This window comes from Taeniopygia guttata, chromosome 1A (genome assembly GCF_048771995.1).
Source record: "Taeniopygia guttata chromosome 1A, bTaeGut7.mat, whole genome shotgun sequence".
In the NCBI taxonomy this organism is placed as follows: Eukaryota; Metazoa; Chordata; class Aves; order Passeriformes; family Estrildidae; genus Taeniopygia; species Taeniopygia guttata.
This window is the reverse complement of record NC_133025.1, coordinates 30,894,034-30,917,885: the sequence shown is the minus strand read 5'-3', so window position 1 is coordinate 30,917,885 and position 23,852 is coordinate 30,894,034. Positions and strand designations below refer to the sequence as shown.

At 35.3% G+C, this 23,852-nt stretch overlaps 1 protein-coding gene across 5 annotated transcripts in view; it reads right to left on the bottom strand.

Annotated features, from left to right (window-relative positions):
• Positions 1-23,852, bottom strand: part of SLC16A7 (solute carrier family 16 member 7) — an 80,305-nt gene that overhangs the window by 14,076 nt on the left and 42,377 nt on the right. For 4 of the 5 annotated variants that reach the window (XM_002186646.6, XM_072922548.1, XM_030258688.4 and 1 more), the window contains exon 2: positions 20,040-20,282. In XM_002186646.6, the coding sequence (XP_002186682.1) occupies positions 20,040-20,253 (214 nt within the window). In that variant the 5' untranslated portion in view covers positions 20,254-20,282. The remainder of the gene's footprint in view (positions 1-20,039; positions 20,283-23,852) is intronic. The other variant, XM_072922563.1, reaches the window with a different exon arrangement.

The following is a 23,852-nucleotide window of genomic DNA, read 5'->3' as shown; positions in this document are numbered from 1 at the left end:
TCATGGAAGAACACGATTTTTTTTAATCTATGGAGCTATGTTTGGAAAATTAGTGGTTGCCTCATGTCTGAGTTAGAAAGCAAGCCCTTTTGAAATATGTAAACAATAGAAATAATTTCTCTGAGTAAAAAAAAAAAGACCCTTTTAACTGGAAATCTCTTTTTAACTCAAAGCAAAAAGTTTCATCCCAGTATCAAATACTACATATAAATTTGAAAATAAATAAATCTAAGGCAAGTTAAAACATCTGAATAACAGTGAATACTGTTAATGTGTTATTGCTAAACACATTAACAGTATTCACTTAAGACATATCAAAACAATTATTTTAAAATTTTTTTTAAAAATAATTTCCCAGTTCTTCTTCCTGTGATGAGATGGAAGTAGTTACAAAATTGAAAATGAAAAATTTGTTTAGTATTTGCTAACAGACAGTTCCTTACCAGGAACAGGAAAACTGCATCTCTGCAGATCTTCACTGTAGCAGTTAGGCTGGGACTTTAAGTTACAGCTTTCCAGATCAAAGCACGCAATGTTAGCTTCAGATACAAGACCTAATAGCTGAGCTCAAATATGGATGTATTAATTTATATAGGTTGTCTGAGCCTGACTCTATACTTTCAAATCACATAAATTTGGAATGTATCATGAATTTAAAAATTCTTTAAATACAACACTTCCTTCGAGCTGTTTTTTTTAAGCTAATGATGTGTACTTAGCACCACAGCTCCACTTAATATGAGGTTTTCTTTACGCATATTCAGTATTTTAATTTAAGATTTATGCATGTGGGAAATATTAATTGTTGTTCAAGCCACAAAGTTAGTTTAAGCTCCCTAAATTATCCAGGACACTCTTCCAATGTGCTAAGTAGGTTAAACATCTTATTCTGACATCTGTGTATACACATTGTTATGGAATCTCATAAAATAATGCATTTTCATACCTTAATATAGATGTTTCTTCATAAATTCAAGCTTTTTGCTTGCCATCATATGTTTTATAGCCTTGTACAAATTTCATGTCACATCTAACATCTTCTAAAATTATTTAAGCAATGTTCACATGCCAGCATAGGTCTATATTCCTTGTGTATTCTTTCTTTTTAGATAAAAGAAGATTAAGCTATTTAAATACTATTACACTGACAAAACCTTGCTGTACATTAATATATGTTAATGCACTAAAGGACTGCTGGTTGTCTTAATCTACTTTCCCAAAGCCTGAAGTAACTGCATAACAGATGTTAAGTCAAGAGACCCCCATATTTACTCTGGTCTCTCCCTTAACACCCACAAATCATCAGCCACAAAGGATTATATACTCCCTAAACCAAATTTAAGACCATTATCGTAATATGCTAACACTCTCACAGCTGTATTTTTGCTTTATATCTTTGTGTTTCAGGCAAAGGACCAGGCTGTGCGAGAGCAACTGTAACCAGTGCCACTGAAAAAGTTTCAGGAAGGGCTGTTTTATAAGACAAGAAAAAATAGTTGCTTTCCACATTGTTTATCATTATGCCAAGGGAAAAGTGGCAAAAGTAATTTTAGTTGTGTGAGCAGAGATGGGATCATGCATTTTGGAGCTGTTTGTGATGTTTCATACAACGTCTATAATACTGTGACACTTATGTTCTGTTTCACTGGCTCAAAACAGCACTTGCACTTGTGCACAGAAAAGTTGTGGATGCTAAGAGTACATTTATATTCGATGTCAGGAAGAAAATCTTCCCTGTGAGGTGCTGGAAAGGGTTGCCAAGAGAAGCAGTGGCTGTCCCGCCCCTGTAAGTGTTCTAGGCCAGGTTGGACATGGCTCTGAAAAATTTGGTCTACTGGCAGGTGTTCTGTTCATGGCAGGAGGGCTGGAACTAATTCATACTATCAGTCATAGAAAGTCATTTGCAAAAAGTCTCTCTCCATCATTGTTGGAGGCTCCCTTCAGGTAGTGGAAGGCCACAATAAGGTTACCCCATGGCCCTCTCTTTTCCAGGCTGAACAATCCCAGTTCTCTCAATGTTTCTTCATAGGAGAGATGCTCCATCCCTCTAATCATCTTGGTGGCCTCTGGACTTGGTCTAACAGGTCAATTTTCTTCCTGTGCTGGGGGTCTCACAGAGGGATGCACCACTGCAGCTTGAAGACTATAAGGGCAGTATAGAGCAGAGCAGAGAGGAATTCCCTCCCTGGCCCTGCTGGCCATGCTGCTTTGGATGCAGCCCAGGGTACATTTGTCTCTCTGTGCTGTGAGTGCCCATGGCTGGGTCATGTCCAGCCTCTCCTCCCGCAGCACCCCGAGTCCTTCTCAGCAGGGCTGCCCTCGATCTGTTCATCCCCAGCCTGTGCTGACACCAGGGACTGCCCCAGTCCAGGTGCAGCACCTTACACTTGGTCTTGTCAAACCCCACGAGATTCCCATGGGCCACTGCTCAGGCCTGTCCAGGTCCCTCTGGATGGCATCCTGTGCTTCAGGTGTGTCAGCTGCACCTCTCAGCTCAGTGTCATCTGCAAACGTGCTGAGGGAGCGCTCGATCCCTTCATCCTTGTCATTAATAAAAATATTAAATATAATTTATTATAATAATAAATAAAGTGCCAGTGCAGACCCTGGAGAGACACCATGTATCACAGATGTCTATCAGGACTCTGAGACATTGACCACTACCCTCTGGATGTGGCTGTCTGACCAATTTGGACTCTTATTCAGCTAAGAGTCCACTCATCAAGTGAATCACTCTCCAATTTAGAGACAAGGATGTGGGGGATTGGGTAAAAGGATTTACAGAAATCGAGAAAGATGACATCTGTAAACCTTCCCCTGACCACTGATAGTCACTCCATCATAGAAGGTTGGTCAGGCAGGGCCTGCCATTTGTGCAGCTGTGCTGGCTGTCCTGAATCACCTCCCTGTTTTCCACATGCCCTAGCATAGCTTCTAGGAGGAGCTCTTCCATTAGTCCTAGTTTGATTTCTCACTGCATTACAGTGATATAATTAGAGATCACCCTGTAATTTCTCTTGCATACTGTCAGTGCGTTCATGCTTTTTATTTTGCTACCTCCATTAATTTTAGTATGGAACTAGAGATAAACTTTCCTGATAAAAAGTAATTTTTTTAAACATCTACTGACAGTGTTTTTTTAAACATATAGTGACAATGTCATTACAATGCTCATAGTGCCATACACCCAAAGTGACATGAAATGACTCAGACTGAACATTATGATATTTATTTAAATGAAGTGAATTTTTGAAAGAAGTTGAAAATAAGTGTAGCAATATTTCAAATTGCACTAATACATTGTAGATTGCATCCTGTCAAGTGGTTTAAATACATTTCCAGCCATCTGCTCTGCAGTCAATACAGCTGTCTTTCCAGTCAAGGTTTATCTTTTATTTCTGTTTCCTACAAGGCTGGAAAAACCCAAGGAGCTCCAATAATTAGGATTACTATAAACTATTTGCTAAGATTATTCCAAATTTTTCTTTAAAAAAATAAAAATATTTAATATTAAATATTATTAAATGTTAAATAATAATAAACATGAAATATTAGATAATATTTTAATAAATATTATACCATTTAATATTAAATATTAAATAATATTATATTCGTTTTCTTTCCACTAAAGAAAACACATTGAATCACAAAGGTTTTAAGCAAATTCTTAGTAGTGCTAATGGAATTGTATCTCTGGTATTCAGAGGAAAAGCAACTCAAAATGCTTAAAATATGTTCATTAACTTTCAAAATATGCTGTTTTTCTCAAGTAGGACTAAGACAAAATATTATGCATTTTGTGACAGTTTAATCTCTCATTCAAAAGCCTTTGGCTAAATTCTTTTAGTACTCTTGGACAGGCTTTAGAACGAAAAAAAAATTAAAAATATTAAGAAGTCATGCAACTATTTTTCCATTATTTTTTATATTTGTATTATTTATCATGTTTCTGGGAATGGTAACCTGCATTTCTGACATATCCCATGTGTTTGTGTAACAGCAGTCAAGTAAATTAGCTCAAGAATCCTTGGAAAGTTTTCTCTTTACTTCCTCTGTACATTTGGTAGCATTTTTTTTTCCATTTCATATAACATTTACAACTGGCTGCACTGATTCCATAAACCTAGATAGCACAGTAACCTTGACAGAAAGCAAAGAGAAAAAATGCTCTTGCAATAAATACCACCAAACAGAAATGCGCAACATCAAGTTAGGGTTGTTGGACTATGAGTTAGGAGAGCTCAGCAGCTAAAAGCTCAGCCTGCCAGGGAGGACACAGCCAGATGCTCAACCATCCATCACAGTTTGCTCTCCACTTCCCCGGCTCTTTACATTTCCGCAGTGTCACTACTCTGAATGCTCACATTCTTACTGGTGTCCTGAAGGAGCCCTGTATTCTATCAAACTTTTATCTTTTGATCGCTAATGAACATGAATTTGACCTTCATCTCTTCCTTGGAGGTTTATAAGCAATGCAGTAATTGTGCGTGTGGTAGCACGTAGGAGCCTGACTGATGGAAGAATGCTCAGCTCTGGCTTCTTCCTCACGGTTCCTCCTCCCAAAAAGGTTACACCTGCAAGTTTTGAAGCGAAGTGTTGAATTCAGAAAAACACGTGTCTGACAGCAAATATAAGCTGCCTTTTCCTGAAATGTTCAGGAGAAACAAGTGATCAGTCTTGCTGGTACTTGCTCTAAATGTATTGCTTTTATGGAGGAATCACTTGATCTGCTTTGGTATTTGTGCTTTTCTAGCGATACATCAGAGACTTGAATCAAGGGCTTTACATATTTTGATTAAAGCTCTTGTTTGCCTTGCAGGTTTTTTTCTTGTTTGTTAGGGCACAAATGTGTATGGAGTTATAGACCATGTAATTTAGAAAATGTCTTCAAGTTAGCAAATTGCTCTGCAGCTATGAATTTTAAAAAGCTGGAATAATGCCCAGTTTTTAATCAAGGAGTAGCCATGCTGATTATTATTTACATGGATACGTATCAATGCTTTATATTAATTATATTTTGCATGCTCTGCTGTAGAATTTTTTTCATGAAAGGCTAAAACGCTTGATCAAAATGCAGCAGAAGACTTTAGGATAAATTATTTCTTTTGAGAAGACATTTCTTTTGAAATGAACAATACGAAACATCATCATATTTAAAAGGAAATTAATGCAATTCTATGACCTATTGAAAACTCAGCAGATTTCAGAAACATATATGATCGCTGACTAAAAAAGCTCTGGTCCAAAATTAACTGACCAAATTTCACATTGACATCTTTATTATGAAAAGAAATAAGATGCAGAAAAGTATTTCAGCATTTTCTAAAAGTTTTCTTATATTTGGTTTGCTGTTATGTTCAGTATCACTGAGTAGAGTGAAGCCTATGCATAGATATTTTCAAAAACTAGTCTCTAAACTTAGAAAAAGCTAAAAAACAATAAAGAAGAAAGGAGGGAACAAGCTAATGATGAGATGGAACACAAGCACCTGTAAGAGTTGTATTTAAACAGAGCCCCTGTAACACCAAGTACATATTTTTCCAACAATCTGCATGCCTCTGTAAAAGGAAATAGCATCAGTGCATGGTATGTGTATTGCAATGAATCTTCTCAAAAAAATGCTAATTTCTTCAGAGAAAACCAAAGCAACCAGCAATCAGCTTGTAACTTGAGCATGCAGTGTATCAACATGAATATTAGAAAATTCATTGGCAAATAACGAGGTACTGGGAAAACCTGTATGAATAATGAAAGTTTTCTGCAGAAGAAAAGACAATGAATTTTAAAGGTAAGTATTTAACAGCAATTAAGTCTTCAGGATGTCACACGCTTGCATGAATCGAAATTTAAAACAGCTTTTCTGATTCAAAAAATGTGTTGGGAATTTCACTTAAATAATATTACTGTGCAATGCACAATGATCCTGTGCCATTAAAAGCTACTTGTTCTTCAAATGAAAAACCAAACAAGGACTTATTCACTATCCCCCCCTGGAAATACAGTAAAGATAATAATACTAATATATAAATATCAGTAAATGTAATTATCTACAGTAGTATACACTATACAATGTAATAATAAATTAAATTCCCATTTCTTTCAGGGATTCATTTGGAACTCAAACTTTCTCATGAAAATGTGTAATGGCGTTTTTTTAAAAAGGCATCATCTTTGGGGTGTTATCCTTCTGTCTCTGTAGTTGGCTGAAATGACAGGCTAAGTACAATTTGGTAATATCTGTGTTTGAGCACATGAACTTAAAGTACCCCATTTCTGAATATTTAAAATAAATCCTAATAGGTCTACTTTGAGGGAACAAAGGGAAATTAGTACTAATTAGAAACTAGAGGTTTATTTATGGCTAACCAGTATTTTTATCTGATAGTTTTTCAGTCTCAAAAATAATCTTATAAAAAAACTGCTATTCCTAGACATGGAGACTACATACTCACAGAAACACAAAACAAAAAACCCCAATGCTTTCCCTCATCTGATTGATGAACTTAATGATAAAAAAGAGTTGTTTTTTTCCCAGGGATACTAGAAGGTACTTATCCTATTTACTAGTATTTTACACATGAAATATTCTGAACTCAGTCTTTCACTCAAAGAACTCACAAATTTCTAACTGAAGACTCAATGTTTAGTACTTTGTGCCTTTCCAAAGCAGGTTACAATTTTTAGCTATCAAACTTGTCTTTATAGCTTGCTAACTGTGAACTAGGTTGACAAACAAGTTCTGTGTATTCTGCTGTTACAAATTGGGGGGTGATTTACTGCAGATATAAAACTAAAACAAAAAAGAAACAAAAAAAAAACCATACAGAGGTTGCACTATGTCACTGTAAAAATTAGAATTATAGCAACTTGAAAATAAGAGATATGTAGTTAATCTAAGAGATGACTGTTGGGAACTAAAAATGAGCCAAATTCCCCCATCTCCAAAAAAGAAAAAATAACCAAACTGAAGAATTCATGCAAATATTTATTTTATTTCTTCACAGGCATTTTTCCTAAACCACGTTATTGGATAGTTACAAAGGTTTTCCTTTTTTTCTTTCTTTCTTCCATCCTCTTTGAGGAATGACTGCCTTTTCTAAAAACCTGTGTGTATGTACATGCGAACACAATAATTGTAAATGTTCATTACTCTCCACTTTCTATTTATTACTCCCTGTTATTATTCATTATTTTTATAACCCTTGAAAAATCTCTGGCTACTTTTCTTGGAAGCAGAATAATACTTTGTCAATTTAGCCTAGCAGAATTTTAGAGAGCAAAAACTCATAACAAATACAATAACCCAGGCTATTGAGTAGTTCTTAGGAGAGTATTCTCTCCAACTCAAACTAATAAATTTTTTAGATAATGCATTTACACTGAAAAATCCAGCCAACTTCAGTTAAGATTAATATTGTCATTTAGATTTCTCTGTCTTCTACAAATTGCCCATCATGTTAAAGTTTATACAATATCCCATTTCCATCCTGCACCCCATCCTACAGTTTATTTGTTTTCTTCCAGAATAATATTATAACTAAACTCAACTTAGAAATTATTCCTTATATACTGTTGCAAGCAATAATATGTAATTTCAGAGACAGCACAAGACACTTGCTTCCTCTCAGTTGCTCCTTTATCATATTCCTTTCCACTCTCAGTTTTGCACTGTATAATTAAACTTCAAATTGAAAATACTGCATCTATTACCTATCATGTTTCTGTGGACCTCTTACTGTGAATTATGGATCATGAGTGGATCATTAAATCGCATCTACATACTTAGAATAAATGTGATGAGAAGTATAAATCTAGATGTACGTATTTATGACTTGGAAGTGTCCAGAGAAGTCATTGTATTTAAGTCTTTGTCAAGAACATTGTAAGATTATTTCCGAATGAAGTTAACACATTAATACCATCAGGCTTAAACTCTTATAGGAAAAAAAAAATCTAAAGCATTATTTTATCATTTTAATTATAATTTTTTACTAATATCCAGTAAAATGCACATGGTGTCTTTCAGTGCTAACATCTAGAAGCCTAAGTGTATCAATTTCCCAAACGCCTTTACAAACCTTAAATTAGATAATTTCTAAATATTTTGATACTAAAATAAAATACTATATTTTGTAATATTATAAATAGTTAATAATATGTAGTTCCCAATGTGCTGAGGGAATAGGAACAGGGAGGGAAAAAGGAAAAGGGAAGAGTGTGGGGATGAGAAAAGACAAAAGAAACAAAAGAGGTATCCTTAAAACAGATGTGTTTTAAAGATGCCATATAAAATGGGAACTAAGCATTCTCATTAGTTTTTGACACCTATTTAGAGTGTAAGTGCAGACAGTGGTAGTGTATTAATGGAATCATACTAGACACAGAATTTTCATTTTTCCCACTATTTTTTAAAATACATTCAGTTGCCAATTAAAACTGACACTCTTTGTGGAGCTTAATTTGCTTTGTTTTTTTCCCTATTTTCAGACAAGTGAAAAAACAGCATGTGCTTATATTGAGAAAAATCTATTAAATTATAGAATGATATGTGAAGTAAAAAAAACACTGACTATTTGTCTTTCTGGTCAAAAAGACTAAAAGCAATGTAAACTGTTAAATGCTTAGAGGCATGAAAAAAAAATCAGAATTAGAATAATGAACAGCCAAAAGTTATCAAAATAACTCTAGATCAAAAACAGTAACAAAGTTTATGTGATGTTTTTCATTTTTTCAATGCATTTTCATTTCAACTGTGCTCCAAATTAGTAGCCTTTATTAAACCCTAAAAGAAGTGGAAATTTTGAGGACAACTCAGTCAACATATACAAAATCCTGGAAGTGTCCCAACCCAACCATTCTATGAGCCTATGATTTCCAATTTGCTTAAATTTAAGACAACCCATATTTAACTGCTTTCTAAAAATAATATTCAGTAAAATATTTACTGAATAATCAATAATTTAAGAGCGGTTTCTAATAGCTTCTCTCGTTATTTTCCTTGCATCTCTCTAGCCTTTTACAGACAAATGAATGTCTCAGAATAACTCTATCCAATGAAATTGACAGATAAATCAGATACATTTTTTAAATCCTTACATCTGAGTAGATGTCAGTTTATCTTTGCATATTCCCATACACACCTCACATATGTTTTCTCACCAGAGCTGAATTTGCCATTGAACTGTCACTTTTAGATTTCCATCTGCTTTAGAAAAAGCTTTACTTGATGCGGTTTCAATTTTCTTAATTGTTCTCTGTATAGAGTCACATGCCATTTATTTTATGGACTCAATCAAAATTAGCATCAATGATGACCAAGTTAGGAGTGAAAGAGTAATGAAAAATTAACTGCAAAAGTCTGGGACTTGGACAGTGGAAAAGAAATATATTATGAGGGAGTTGGACAAAGGCTGTTATGGCATTTGCATTTTGGCTGGACTAGAGAGGAAACAGCGTTCATAACATTCTCTAGACAGTCTACATAGTCCTCTCCCTTGTAGCAGCAGAGGATGCACCTCCATAGACAAGAGTTTCTGAAAGTGTGCGGGTAGGAAAGTCTAGATTGGGTCTGCTTACATGAACAAGGAATATTTGAGCTCTACTTCAAAAAGCAACATGAAGGGGCTTGGTGATCTAGTCTCATCTTGCACTTGAAGAGAGTGTTTGTGTGGCTTTTGGACAAGGTGGGGTTTTTTACCTGATGTGAGAAAATAAAACAACCTGCCACAGGCAGAAATGTTATTCTCCATCTAGTAATGTGAAGCAGCTAGCTTCCTTCTAATGACTGTGATGCATCATAAATTCCAAATAAATTAGTGCCCATTAAAATACAGGCATTTCATTATTCGTATTACAGATACTGCCTAAGCATAATGCATTTCTGGAGCCACCTTTCCACTAAAGAATTATGTTGATATTCTTCAACAAGAACATATTAAAATAATCCAGTGAAATATACCTACATCTGCAAAGATTTACCATGTGTGCCTGTGAGGAGAATATTACTGAGATTTACTGAGGAAAGTAATATTTTCTTCCCTACAGGAGGAACTATGTTTCTTTTAATAAGTTTTAATACATCTTACTGGAAAGCAATTGGTCAGAACTTTGACTGATCGAGGTAATATGTATATCTGAACACCTTGTCAGGTAATTTTTTTATAACATCAGGTGAAATAATCTGGAAGAAATTCCATAATACAAATTTGTTTTTGTCTTAACCCCATTTGCCACTTCAGTTCTGGTTCTCTGAGCATAGGGTCAAGTGATTTGCACTCAGCTTACTGTTTACTTACTGAGTAAGTAAATATTAAGAGCTTCTAAATCACAATGGCAAATGTAACCTTGCACACTCTTTCCACAGTGCTATGTAAAAGACAAGAGAATCACTCCCAAATATACTATGTGGCATGCTAATTGATTTTTAAGGAACAATACGGAAAATTAAAATAAGCATTGCATGGACCAACTTTATGCTTTAACATCAATTTTATTCCCAAACTGAAATAAAAATTTCAAACCTCAGAATTTTCAGTTAAATTAAAACTCTTCAAAAAAACTCTGAAATATCTCTAGTGTGTTCCGCCATATAAATAAAAAAATATTTAAAATATAAATGTGTAGCAATATCAGGAACTAATACTTCCTCTTAGCTCAAAATAATTACAAACATTTTTTCAAATGTTATAAGGTATCATATTGCATATCATTACCAAACTGTCTTAGGAAACTCACAACTCTACAGTTTCTTATTGTAGTATAAGCTCAAGGTGCTGTTTATTACTGCATATGCAGTCATCTAACACACTCTGAACCTTTCTCTAGATGAACTGCCACATCTCATTCTGTGAGGAGTAGTGCTCTGAGTCACTGTTCATGTAAGGGGATGTGAGCCCCCTAAAATATCTCCAATGTTGACCACATTCTTTTCCCATGTGAGAATCCTACAATTTCAGGTCACTGCCAGGGAGTTTTTTGTTACAGAATCTGTTGCTTCAATGAGTAATTCTTAAAGTCACAGTGCCTGATTCTTGACTTCTCAGAGAACTTTGCAGCACTGGAGCTCTATGGAATCCAGTAGATTAAAACTGAAGTTAAGAGATTCATCCTTAAGGTCAAATTGTTCTGTGTCCTTAGATTTTTGTTTTCTGTTTATGAAGTAGAGATAAGTTTACTAACAAATAAACCAGGAGTATTATCCAATGATTGCTTCAATAAAGTGAATACCACCAGCTTTGCTCAAATCCTGTAAATCTTCAAAGCTAGTATTCTATATTTTATTTATATTTTATTTGTGGAAAAAGATATGAATCATTTATGGAACATGTCTTTTTAAGGTGAATATAAATAAAAATGAGATTTTAATGAATGCTTCCGGAATCACATAAGTCATTGAAGGTACACTGTCAAGAAATCTTGATGTTGTAAACACACCTAAGGATGAACATATTTGCATAAATATATAAACATGTTTATATGTTGACTTTAGGTAGGTGAAAAAAAATTAATTTAACTTTGAACTTTATGAGATCACTAAGGTATTTAAAATGAAGCATTTCTTGCAGGATAAGCACCAATGTCTATACTTGGAATGGAGTCTCAGGCAGTTATTTTAGATGTCTCTGATAAGAGAGTAACATCATCAATGAAGATGTTCCTTCTCTCCAGCTTTAAACCCTTATGTTCCGTAATCAAAAGTTTCACAGTAACCATTCTGGTTGTATAGTTCCTCTAAAGACAGTCTTTAAGTTAAGTATTGAGAAGCAAAATTTCCTGCACTTCATTTATTTACTTGCTGCTCTGAACGTACAACTATTCTGAGGAGGCAAGTAACTCACACACTTTATTGCGTAAACTTAAAGCTTAGCAATGCCACAATATGGAGAAATTAATATTGCAAGTTGGGTACATGCCAATAATTCAAATAATTTAGACCAGCACTGCTCTAGAAGCTTTTCTGAATGAAATTTTACTTCCAAGGACATAAGATTAATCCATCTTCTAGGGAAGGTCAAATAGGACATCTGCTGCCTTCTCTTGTGCCAGTCCAATCTTGAAAGCTGGTGCAGAGTTCTTGGGAAATCCTGCATATCTGGAAGCAATATATGTGAGACAGAGAAGCTCATCCTTTTAAAAGAACTAAATTCACAGTCAGGTGAATTCTTTTCCAGGAAGAACAAAGGATTCCTCCATAGGAGAGCAGTATGAGTAAGGTTTGCAGCATGACAAAGTTGGTGCTGCCAGCTGATACTGATAAGTTTTTTGGGATCTTGTTAAAAAGAGACTGAACTGTACTTAACTTTTAAATCATTCACAGAACATAAGAAAATATAACAGATCCACAGATTTCTATCAGCTTATAATCAGCTACAGAAGAATGCAAGCCTAGCCAATTATTAGACAAGCCAGTTGTGTTTTTTTCTTATCTGTTTATGGAAGAAAGGGAATTAGGGGTATGAGGAAAGTCATTGCAAAGTAAGAGAAGATTTACAAGCTCAAAGGTACTGTTAAAATTACCAGGTATTTTCAATAGCATTAAACTAATGCAACTGAGTCAGCGTCACTGGAACTTAGGAGAATTATAATCTATTCAATATATAAGATGATTAAAGGAGAAAATCAAACCTCACCACAAGAAGCTTAAAACCCCTAACAATGGGTGTGTATTTCTAATAAGACTGTTCTTAGATTTCAATATCTCTAGGAAGCAAAATATAATGTATTATATAAAATATAATGCAAAATATAATGTAGGGCAACAATCATGTAGAGTGGCATCAACTCAGATTTGTGCAAAATTTGAACTTTACCTCTAGATTCTTTTAGCACTCAAAAGCCAAAGAAGTCTTTATATTTAATGTGTTTCAGATATTCAGCTTCAGAAGGAATTAATTAAAAATTCCCACTTTTATTGACTGACAACAGAAGATGTTTAGACAACTGGTCAGATGTAGGTGCCTATGCTGAGGAGACTAAACACATGAATCCTGCTCATATTATCTCTAGCTACTATTGCTAAAAAGCTGTATGCATACCATTACTTTCTTCAAAGTTTTCTTTAAGTTAAACCTCTTAATGGTACGTGTTTCAAAGCATTACACTAGAAAACCAAATGGGCATACATTCCCATGATCAGTGAGAAACTGTTAAAAGACATGTTTGAACTATATGAGGAAATCAAAATATTTTTTTCATAATAGAGTTACTGTTTTAATCATATTCTTTCATTTGGATGTCATGTCATAGTAGATATTCCCCCAGGCAAAAGTCAGGTAGAACTGCAATGCAAATACTTAACTGTTTCTTGACAATGAAAAAAATGCCTGCCAAAATGTGTGGAAAAGAAAGCTAAGATTTTATTTCTTTTGGCTTGCATGTACCAACAAAGCATGTATTACCTACTAAAGCTGCATTTGTCTGCATTCTTGGATGTACAGAAGAATCTCATTAGAATATCACTATTAGATGAAAAGTTTCTGACTCCTAAAAAACCCTTAATATGGTTTATACATTTAAACATATGTGCCACATAGTCTTTGCAAAAACCTTCAAAATTAGCAAATAAATTTAAAGAGTATCTAATATAATCATAAAAAACATTCTAAACCATCACTTTTTTTATTTCTGCTGTTCCTCTGGCATCACCATAAACTTGTCACTTAGTCCCTGGCACACTCACCTCTGCTAATGACTGCAGAACTACATATCTTTATGAATCACAGTACGTCTCAGCTGTTGCCATTCGATACAGGCTTAGAATATCTTTTAAACATATCAGTACAACTCTTTTCCTTGAACATACTCTCCAAAATAAACAAGGGAATAGTTCTTAGACATTCCAAAACAATGGACCAGTAAAATTCTATAATAAGTTCTTTGTAAAGTGCTGGGTTTATTCTTTCATTTGAACTGCTGGGTGACTACAATGGTATACACAGACTTTTCCTTCCCCACAGTTCTTCTATGGTATCTGCATAAATGTCTCATGATTCCCAGTTGCTCTAGACCATTGTTTCCTTACCTTTGAATTACCCAACACACATCACGAACACAGCCATTGTATGGTCCACTGAAAAACTATATGGGAACTAATCCAATATTTGCAGTACTCACAAAATAAGCATTCTTTCCTCAAAGTTTTACAAGCTCGATGAACATATCAAAGGACTCAGTTTGTCCCTTGATACTTTTCTTAAACAAACCCAAAGTTTAAGCCCCTTAGAAAATGATACATGTTATTTATTATTGTTAGACTTTGACCTGTTAATTGAAACTAGTGGAAATCAAAAAAGCATCACTTATGCAGGTAAAAAAGCTGTCAATATTGATTTATTTATTGAAATCCCTGTCTATAAAAGCAATTCATATCAAGACAAATACAAAATCTTACAAAGGGAAAGAGTTATTAATTAATGTTCATTATGTAATCCACATTGCTTACTTGTATGTAAATGAGACCTGTTTTAGTAAAAGGCTCAAGTTAATTAAAGCTATCACAAATATTTCTATAGAACCATGGAATTGTTAAGGCTGAAAAAGACCTCTAAGACCATCAGGCATAATCATTAACACAGCAATGCCATGTTCACCTCTAAAGCATGCTCCAGGCGATCGTATATATGAAACCATGACCAATACCCTATGGCTGAAACATCAAAAGAGTTCATAGAAACACACTGGGAACTCTATAACATGTAATGTCTTTCTGACAATTACTCAAAATTACCACAAAATGACAAAAAACTCCTTATTTCTCTCAGTGAAAGCATGTCCTTAGCTTTGAGACTGGATTCCTAAGTATATCCAGATCCCAGCAAAACCCTTTTTTTCATGAAAACTTTACAAAATTGGATCCCCAAAAGGCACTGAATATTTAGCAATTAGATCTTATCTCTTCAGCAAAATGTAGCAAATTGCAAAGCAAAAAACCATCTTGTTCCTGTCCATAAGGTGACAAACCTATTTGAAAAGAAAATGCATAAAACCATCTACAACATATATGGTTTTGGTTTTTTTTCACCTTTCTTCCCTTGATCATTTTAGAGTGTTTTCTAAACATTTAGGAAGGCATCTGCGTTTAAAACACCTCTGTTTAAAACATGCATTGCTTCTGCAGAACACTACCCTACAATGTCCAGTTTTACTAAAACTCAAAGCCTTCCAAAGAATACAAGACCTGGTTGTATTACCCTTAACAGGTTTTAGCATTCAGGTCTTGTTTTTTAAGAACTGAACTAATGTATATTTATAATATTTTGTTACTCTTATCTCCATTTGCTAGTAAGAGTCAAAATGCTCTGTTCTTGTGAAACCTCATTAGAACTCCTTTTCCTTTATCTGTGAGTTTCAAATTAACTTGACATAAATGTTTTTCATATATCTCAGGCTAAATGTGAAGTATTCCCTTATGCCCATGAGGAACTCAGAAAGTTAGTAAGTTCTGCTTTCAAGGGCACTCTAAATGAGGTTATTAAAATGCAACACTTTGCATATTCTGATGGGGAAAAACACTTGCCCCTCACAACAAAGGAGATAGGTCAATTCAAGAAAGCTTCTCCATCTCCACATAGATGGCCACTGAATTCCTTGTGCCAGCATTTGTAAAACCAAAATTAGAAAATGTTATCAGGGAGGAAGAAAAGTGTAGGAACCCAGGTCCTGCCCAAAAGTAAAAATCCATAACCATCTGTTGTTTATGTTACATGGATTTGACACTGTCATCTCCACTGTGCGTGCCATTTCATCTTCACAGCAATATCACCAAAACACCCACTGAGATAAAATCACAAATATTTTGAACATACCATATGATACATTATTTTCCAAATTAATATTAGACAAAGTCAAAATGAGGACTTGTCTAATAGGCTACTTTTGTGCTGCCACATAAAAAATCCTTCAAGGCTTTGCTACTGTTTGGAAACACTTAACTTCAGACTTGAATAAGTTATGCAATACTGAAGAGAAAGGAAGATATTAAATGCTACATTTTTTAAGAATAAGTGTGTTTTGAAAAATTATAATGGCCACTCTATACACTTACATAGCATCTTTCTTCAAAAGCAGTCTAAAAACGCATTTTCAACTATTTACTCAGAAACACTACCCAGAATTGAAATGAAACTATTATGTTTTCTGAACTTCAGACCAGCAAGACTGCCCCACATTTCACAGCTGGGTATGGCTTGAAGGATTTATCAGCTCTTAAACCAATCTTCATAATCCAATGTTACACCCAAAAAGTTCTTTTGGAGAAAAAAAAAAAAAACCAAAAACGAACAAACGAAAGAAAGAAAGAAAAACTGCAAACTGAAACTGTACTTGGAAAAATGACAGAAAAACAGTTAAGGACCAGCCAGTGAACAAACTGCTTTTTCCCTGAGGAAATCTAAAACTCAAGGTCAGCTCTGTCTGAAATCACCAGACCTGTCACATGGTTCCATAGCTGCCATTATGGCTCCTATCAAACCCACACTGAAAGCAATGAAAACATTTTTACTGGAAACAGATCGAGCTCTGATAAGAAGCTCCTTAATCATCTTTGGCTGATAACGCTGCACAAAGTGAGAGGTAAAGTTTTGAAAAAGAGAAGAATGAACTAAAAGAACTTGAGGTCAAAAGTACTTGACCTTTTTCTTTAATTCCTTAATTTCTCTGTGTGCTGGAGCAGAAATATGACTTTGTAAGTCTATGGATACATATATATTTAATAAGAATACATACATGAATATGCATTTTATATACATTATTTGTTCATACACATACAAGAATACAGATTGTATTGTTGGGATAACTCAAATATTTCCATTTTATCCCAGCTTCTGTCCTCCAGTAACAAAAGTCTGGTGGTCCCAGTCTCAGACCCTTGGGTGTAGGAATCTATCACAAACCCATCACCCTTAATTTAATGCAATTGACAGTCTCTGCTCACGAAAGGCAGAAGAAGGAGTTACCATGGAGACTGAACAACTGCTCTTCTCCAGAGGATGCTTTTATCAAGCATGGTCTGAACAGTAGAGGCTGTGCAATACTTGTAACCCTAATCACATCACTGGATCTTGCTTTTTGGGATGCCTTTTTAGTAAACTCTAACAAACATCAAAAGGTTGGGGGGTGAGGGAAGAAGGAAGAGAGAGCTTAATAAAACAAACAAACCAACCCCCTAAAACACAACAGAAAGCAGTACAAAACTGCATATTGTGCCGGATTGAGAGAGAAAATTAGTTTCATATTGATTTGATTTATCGGATTTGTCACCTCTGCCTGGTGCTTTCCTAACAGGGTGAATGCTGTGCTTGACCTATTTGCTGGAATTAACCAGGACTGCAGGAGACCATATGGATTGCCAGATGGTCTGCTATAATTTAATGCCATTTATTCTAAGTATGAAGTAAGTGATAAATATAATTAACATTCTTTTAGCTCCTTACTGGAGCTTTTTTCTGAGGCATTGAAAGGTAAGTTAATACCTTGTTGCTGAAACACAGATGCCAGCTAATTACTGCAAGAGGCTGCAGCCTCCAAAGCAAAAAGTGTCTGCACTGAGTCTAACTTATTCACTGACCCCACTGAGATGATTAATAGGTTGAATGCTAAGCTGTAATGAGGATGACAGATCTTAGATGTTTTCAGGTTACCTTCATTAGTAGCATGATGAACAGTGTTCATCACAGGTGCACGTATCACACTTCACAATAAACAAATGCACCTTGTACTGTGGCCTGAACATGTATTTCACGTTACAGCACATCAAATGTGAAGGAAGAATCAAACCACCTTCAGACAGTAAAACAATGAAGTGATTTCCTTCAGAAATGTTTTTCCAGATTGCTATTTCATATTCTGCCAGTGATTGTCTAAATGGCCTAGTTTTTAGGAAGTGGTCCTAGAGAAGCTTTGGCTTCAAAGAGTGTTTATATCAGGCAGGGTCGTCATTCTCAGCATTTTAAAACCCTGAGCCTATTACAAGATATCCAAACAATGCTGTTTACTGTTCCTGTGCTGATAATCTTAGTAGTAAACGGGGTATGTATTAGCAGAATGAATAGCAAAGAATTTTGTAGTTTTTAATGTCAATATACAAGTGCAGTTAGTAACTGGTAATCAGAACAGTCACAGAAGTATTAGAGAAAAGGCAGAAATACTGAATCTTTTGTATTTAATATGAAAAGTTTTGCACATTGAACCTCACAGATAAAAGTGGCCACAGTGAAATGTCCTGAGATTTGCATGCGCACTGTTAATAAAACCTGTGTGAACTTTGACCTGACAGAAATGGCATAAATGAAATGCTATGCAGAGAATACAACATAGCAGCACCTGCACTATAGAGCAAACCTGCTTTACATTGTTAAAGGAGCTCAGGGTCAGCAAGTCACAGCATATAGACAGCCAAAAAAAATCCAGCTTTTCAATATCTGTGTTCTTCCCATGCAGATGGGAAGATGGGTTCAGCACTTGTTCAGAGGCTTCACAGTTACACAGGTACACTCCACAGTGCAAGTGCTGATGCACCCTTAAGAAAGTGCTACTTTAGGGCAGGACTTGAATATGATGAAATTCACTCCACTCTTGATTGTTTCAAGTTATTTCTTCACCTGGTGAATTCACTTGACTATTGTTGCCGGTCCTATAAAATCCTTTGTATTTCTCCATCAGCATGTGAATAACTTACAATTTTCTATTTGTATGTAAATAAAAAGAGTATCAAAATATCTGAATAGCATGCTTCTGTTGATATTGATACTATTTGTCAAGACATCTTCATACGGTCTCAGTGATTGGTAGAATTTGAAAAAATATCAATTTTTTCATCCCATTAAGTGAGGTGCAAAAGGTAATACTGTATGATTGTACTCAGATGGGGAAAAGAGGTAGTTGGAGAGAGCAAACCAGATAGCCTGATCCTCTTTGTCGGCATGCTCCTTACTTCCCTGATTGCCACATAAGGTAGGGTCATTCATGTGTCAGAGCTTAGGGGACTGAAATAAGAGATAAAAAATCTACCATACTGGAAATGAGACTTCATTCACCCTTCAATAGATAATTTGTTGGATCTGACAACACTGTACTTTACTATTACACAGATACTACTTCTGAAAAGTACTGGAGTGACACACTTCAGTGATTAAAGAGTTTCAGTTTTAGTATGCTATCAGCACAATGTCTTCAGTCTCTATGTCTATACATTCACACATATGTATATATACATAAACACACATTTGTAAATGTACACATTTAATTGCTCCATAGTGCAAATAGTGAGATGCTCCAGGTGGTTACCTCTTAACATTAAAAAAAAGGGTAATACCAGATATGTTGCCTGAATTAACATAATTCACACCTTTGAACTGTCTAAGTGTTTTTTACCTAAGCAGCAGCTAGCTCTCACCAACAATTAAAGGAGAAAAAAGTTCTGAAGAAATGAAGAAACCATGCAGAATTTAACAAGTTAGTCTTTAGGCTGATAGACACAAAGCCTGTCAAACTTAGTTCTTAAACATAACTTTATACTTTTAAATCCTTTTACATCTGTCTTGTTCCTTTACTTGCTTGCTTACAAGAAACAAGGTATCAGAGAATTTTTGTTCACAGTTCAGACCCAAGAATAAAATTGTCTGCATCTTAGCTGTCATACAGATGACATGTTTGAAACACCACTCTCAGGATAAATAAGGACCAGATATAAACCCGCTGTCTATGGAGGAATATCTGTGTCTCATGAATGAACCCTCATTGCCGTAATAATTTTCTGTGATTAAGCTTCATCATTGAGTGTACTGAGAAATCTCACCAAAGCAGTGTAAACTGACCAAATTCACCCCTAGACCCAGGAGAAATTATTTGGGCATTGATTTGTTGGGAAATTATACTCTCAAAAATTGTGACTTTAGGGAAAGATTGCAAAATTTTTTTTTATACAAATTACCTAAATGTTAGGTAGTGGAACAAAAAAAAGGCCCTAAGGGGAATAAACGCTTTAAGACCATATGAAAAAAACAACCAAGCAAAGCTGTTTATTAATTTCAGGAATGTCTTACCTCCTGCATACATGACAGCCAACATTATCGATGATATCCAAGCTATCTCACTATATGATGTATGGAAGATCTCTTGTATTTCTTTGAAGAACACTGTGATGGCTTTGGGGAAGGCATAGGAAAATCCAATGGAGATAAAAGCCCCAAAGACCACAACCCATCCCCAGCCTCCATCAGGAGGTGGGTAATCTGGTGCTCCTGTTGCAGGTGGCATTTTTGGTCTCTGTCTCTTCTCCAACTAGACTGAAACACAAGAAAAGAAACAGATTGTCAATTTTCTTTTTCTTTTCTTTCATATCAAACTACATTATTCAATAGTCATCTGCAGGAAACATAAAAAATCCTTGGAAGAAAGATCAATTTCCACCCTTCATGGGACCACAGAACAAAAGTACCTGTTTTTAGACACAAAAGCTGTTCTGCAAAAACACTTGTGGCCTAGTCAATATGTGGCAACTGTTAAAAATCACTCATCTCAGTCACTGAAGTTGTATTTGAAGTTAGTCACTTATTGCAAAGTGGCTAGCTTATGAGGATTAATTTATGCAGCTCTACCATCTACAGCGTGGAGAAGAAACAATGGAAAAAAGTTACACCTAAATTATAACTAAACACTATAAAGAAGTGTTAATAAGATTTATTGGTACCACAGCAAAATCATGATCAACAACAGAGAGGAACAAATTGTGAACATCTGAAAAGCAGAGATCTAAGCAGGGATTTAAAATTCCCTGTGTATCCTTAAAATAAATACACAATATTAAAATTCCGTATTTTACTCTTAAGATTTTGATATTTTGGTGCTGATATTACTTGCAGGAACAAGGTGGAACTCAATGATACTAATTTTGCTGTTTCCACATATTAGAAGACAACAGGAAGCTTTCCACATCTCTTCTATAATGTAGAATTGATTGCCATAACGATACCTTACAGAGGTTCTAAGACGTGTGGCCAACACATTCGGGCAGCTCAAATCCACAAAAATACAAAAGGACTGAGATAAATTCCATATTGCTAATATGTACCTGGTATCTAAAACCTTACTTTTTTTTACATTCTGCAGTACCTTTTTTAGAAATTATGTAGCAGTGAAAATCCATTTTGTATTTCTGAGATTTTTTTCCATTAACAAATCCCGTTATTATTAAACACTGGAGTCCACTGTGTTTTTTTCTGTGAAATCCAGCCTACACATACAGTATGAACTGCAAATTCTTCTTTCCTCCCTGTTTCTTTCTTGAGCATTTAGGCAACTTATAACTCTTGATTGGTCTCCTGCCATACTAGTTTTGAAAACTGTGGATGATAACAGTGAGTAGGTTGCTGTTATGCTTATTACCAGCAAGCCTCTACACGATTTCTTCTGTGCCTCTTACAGCATATTCCAATTTCTCACAGTAAACTGCATTAGCAGTGGGAGTGAGATGATTACCTTAACAAAAACTAAAAAAACCCAACAGTGTCAGCTTATACTTATCTCTTGGGAGAGTGCCTGGAGTACTTTTAGGCTAAATGTCATGTAGCACTGCATGTAATACATGCCACAAAACAAGCAAAATGTTATTTTTAAGATTACCTATTGCTAGGCTAGCCCTGTGATAGAAACCAGTGTACTTTTGATTGTCCAGTTCACTGAAGCAGACTGTAGACATCAACTGCAATCTCATGTAGCTGGCACACCTCTGGGGGAAACTAAATCAATTACTAAAACATCTGGCTTTTAGTCAAAATTTTAAAAGCCCAAGTAGTTTGGCTTCTCTATCATATAACTGAGATTTCATGCTGGCAGCAATAGGTATCTATTGCTCTGTACACAGAGCATATATATCTTTTTATTTGCATGTCCAGAAAGAACCTCTGGTATGTACTTTGTTTCTACTTATCCCAGTCTCAGTTTAATGTTAGCTCACTGAGAAAACTCAGAGAGGAAAATCTGGGCCTGCCATTAGAACAAGTTGGACAAACAGAAACACTTCTGGCTGCTGAGACTTTGTCAATACTGTTAAATACTACTTTCTTTTTACTAATAAAGATCCGTTAGAAGGAAAAGTACCTCAGTAAGCCCACTGTAACTTAGAGCACAAATAAAAAATTATCAGCTGCAGGTTCAAGAGAATAAAACTTCAAATTTGCCTTAAAAAGCAGAATTCCATTTCTGTGAGTTAAGTGGAAGTAAAGAATGAGATTTTGCTATCTATCCCAGAAAAGCTGTTGTTCTGCTCATCTGAAAAAACTTTTGGTTTTTTCATGAAAAAAGGCTAACTATTGTTTTCTTACACTTCAAAGGCTTGAACATATTTGTTTTCATATTTAATATTCACATGACAACACTTCTATCGCTATTATAAATTTTTGTAACGGGCAAAAACATCAACACATTGCTCTTCACAAAAATGGAAGGGGCTTATCAATTTAGTGAGGAAGCACTCCTTTTCCTAAAAATAATACAAAAGCACTTTGAAAAATCACAGCCACCACATTGGTTAAAAGAATGCTGAAGGTTCCTGAATGGCACTAATAGTTTGGAGAGATCCCACTACATCCACCCCTTTAGGGCAGAAGAACAGACTCTGATGGTTTGGTGCCTTCCTCCCTTTAAAAGCTTCACAGTAAATTACAGGACCATGAAGGAGACAAGCAAACGGGCATTGGCTGCTTCAGTGCCTTAGCCTAGAGGCAAATTGCTGCAAAGGCCACTGCATGGTCCTGTCTGCCAACCTACAGTGGGCATTACGCTGTCACAAAGAAGAGCCTGGATCATAGTATCTCACACCTCCTGTTTACTCCATGAAGTAGAGCTAAGAATAGCTTCCCTGATATTCCTTTATGATCACCATGGCCAATATAGCTCCAGTCAATAAAAGGTGAAGACAAAAAAAATAACAAATATATGCTTGTACCAAGGTGAAAATAAGTGCTCATTTTCTCACAAACATTAAATCCAACATCTCAAATAGTCCATACATGCTCAGGACCTAAAGCAGTATTCTCCTGCAAAATCTGCACCTAATGTCCTGCTGCAATCCCTGAAACTGAATCCCTCCTAAAGAAGTCTTACCCATTAATATACCCAGCTCTAACCTAAGCCTAACTGGTAAGATTTGAGTAATATAGGTAGTATTATTAGAAGTGCAAAATCCATCAGCAACCAAAAAAATCCGATTTTACATTAGTAGACACAAATGTTGATAAAGGGAAAAGCAAAAGATGAAGGCATGAATCAGTAATAATCAAAATGCCTTTTAAGAACCCTTACGGATTATGAGCTGTGAAGAATAAAAAGAAATGTGGTAGAAATAATATAAATAAGTATGTGTGATGACGTTCACATGAAGGACACAGTATCAGACCAAAATAAGAAAAAAAGAAACAGCACTTGAGTAAATAAAGATCACCACCAGTGTTTTTAGTCAGTCATATGAATTCCATCATGTGCTTAAAGCTAGCAAGAGAGCACTGCTCGTACCTATGCCTTTATAGGCAAGCAGTGGGCGAGGAACACTGCCTGTCCCCTCCAGGGAAGCAGCAGGGGAATAGTGACTGGAGTGGGTCCTGAGTGAAGCCATCAATCTCACTTTTCACTGTCAAACACACTGAGATTCCTCAGCCTTTACATACCCTGAGTCAGATGTGCACAAGGCTTTTCTCCTAAGCTCTTTCTACTTCCCCTACATAAATCCCATTTATGTAAGCAGTGAACAAGAATGCAGTTTACTGTAATAGAAGCTGCATGTATCTGCTACCAAATAATCGGAGAGAAACAAGAGGACACTTTTATAACACCTAATAAGCAACATTTTTATTGCAGTT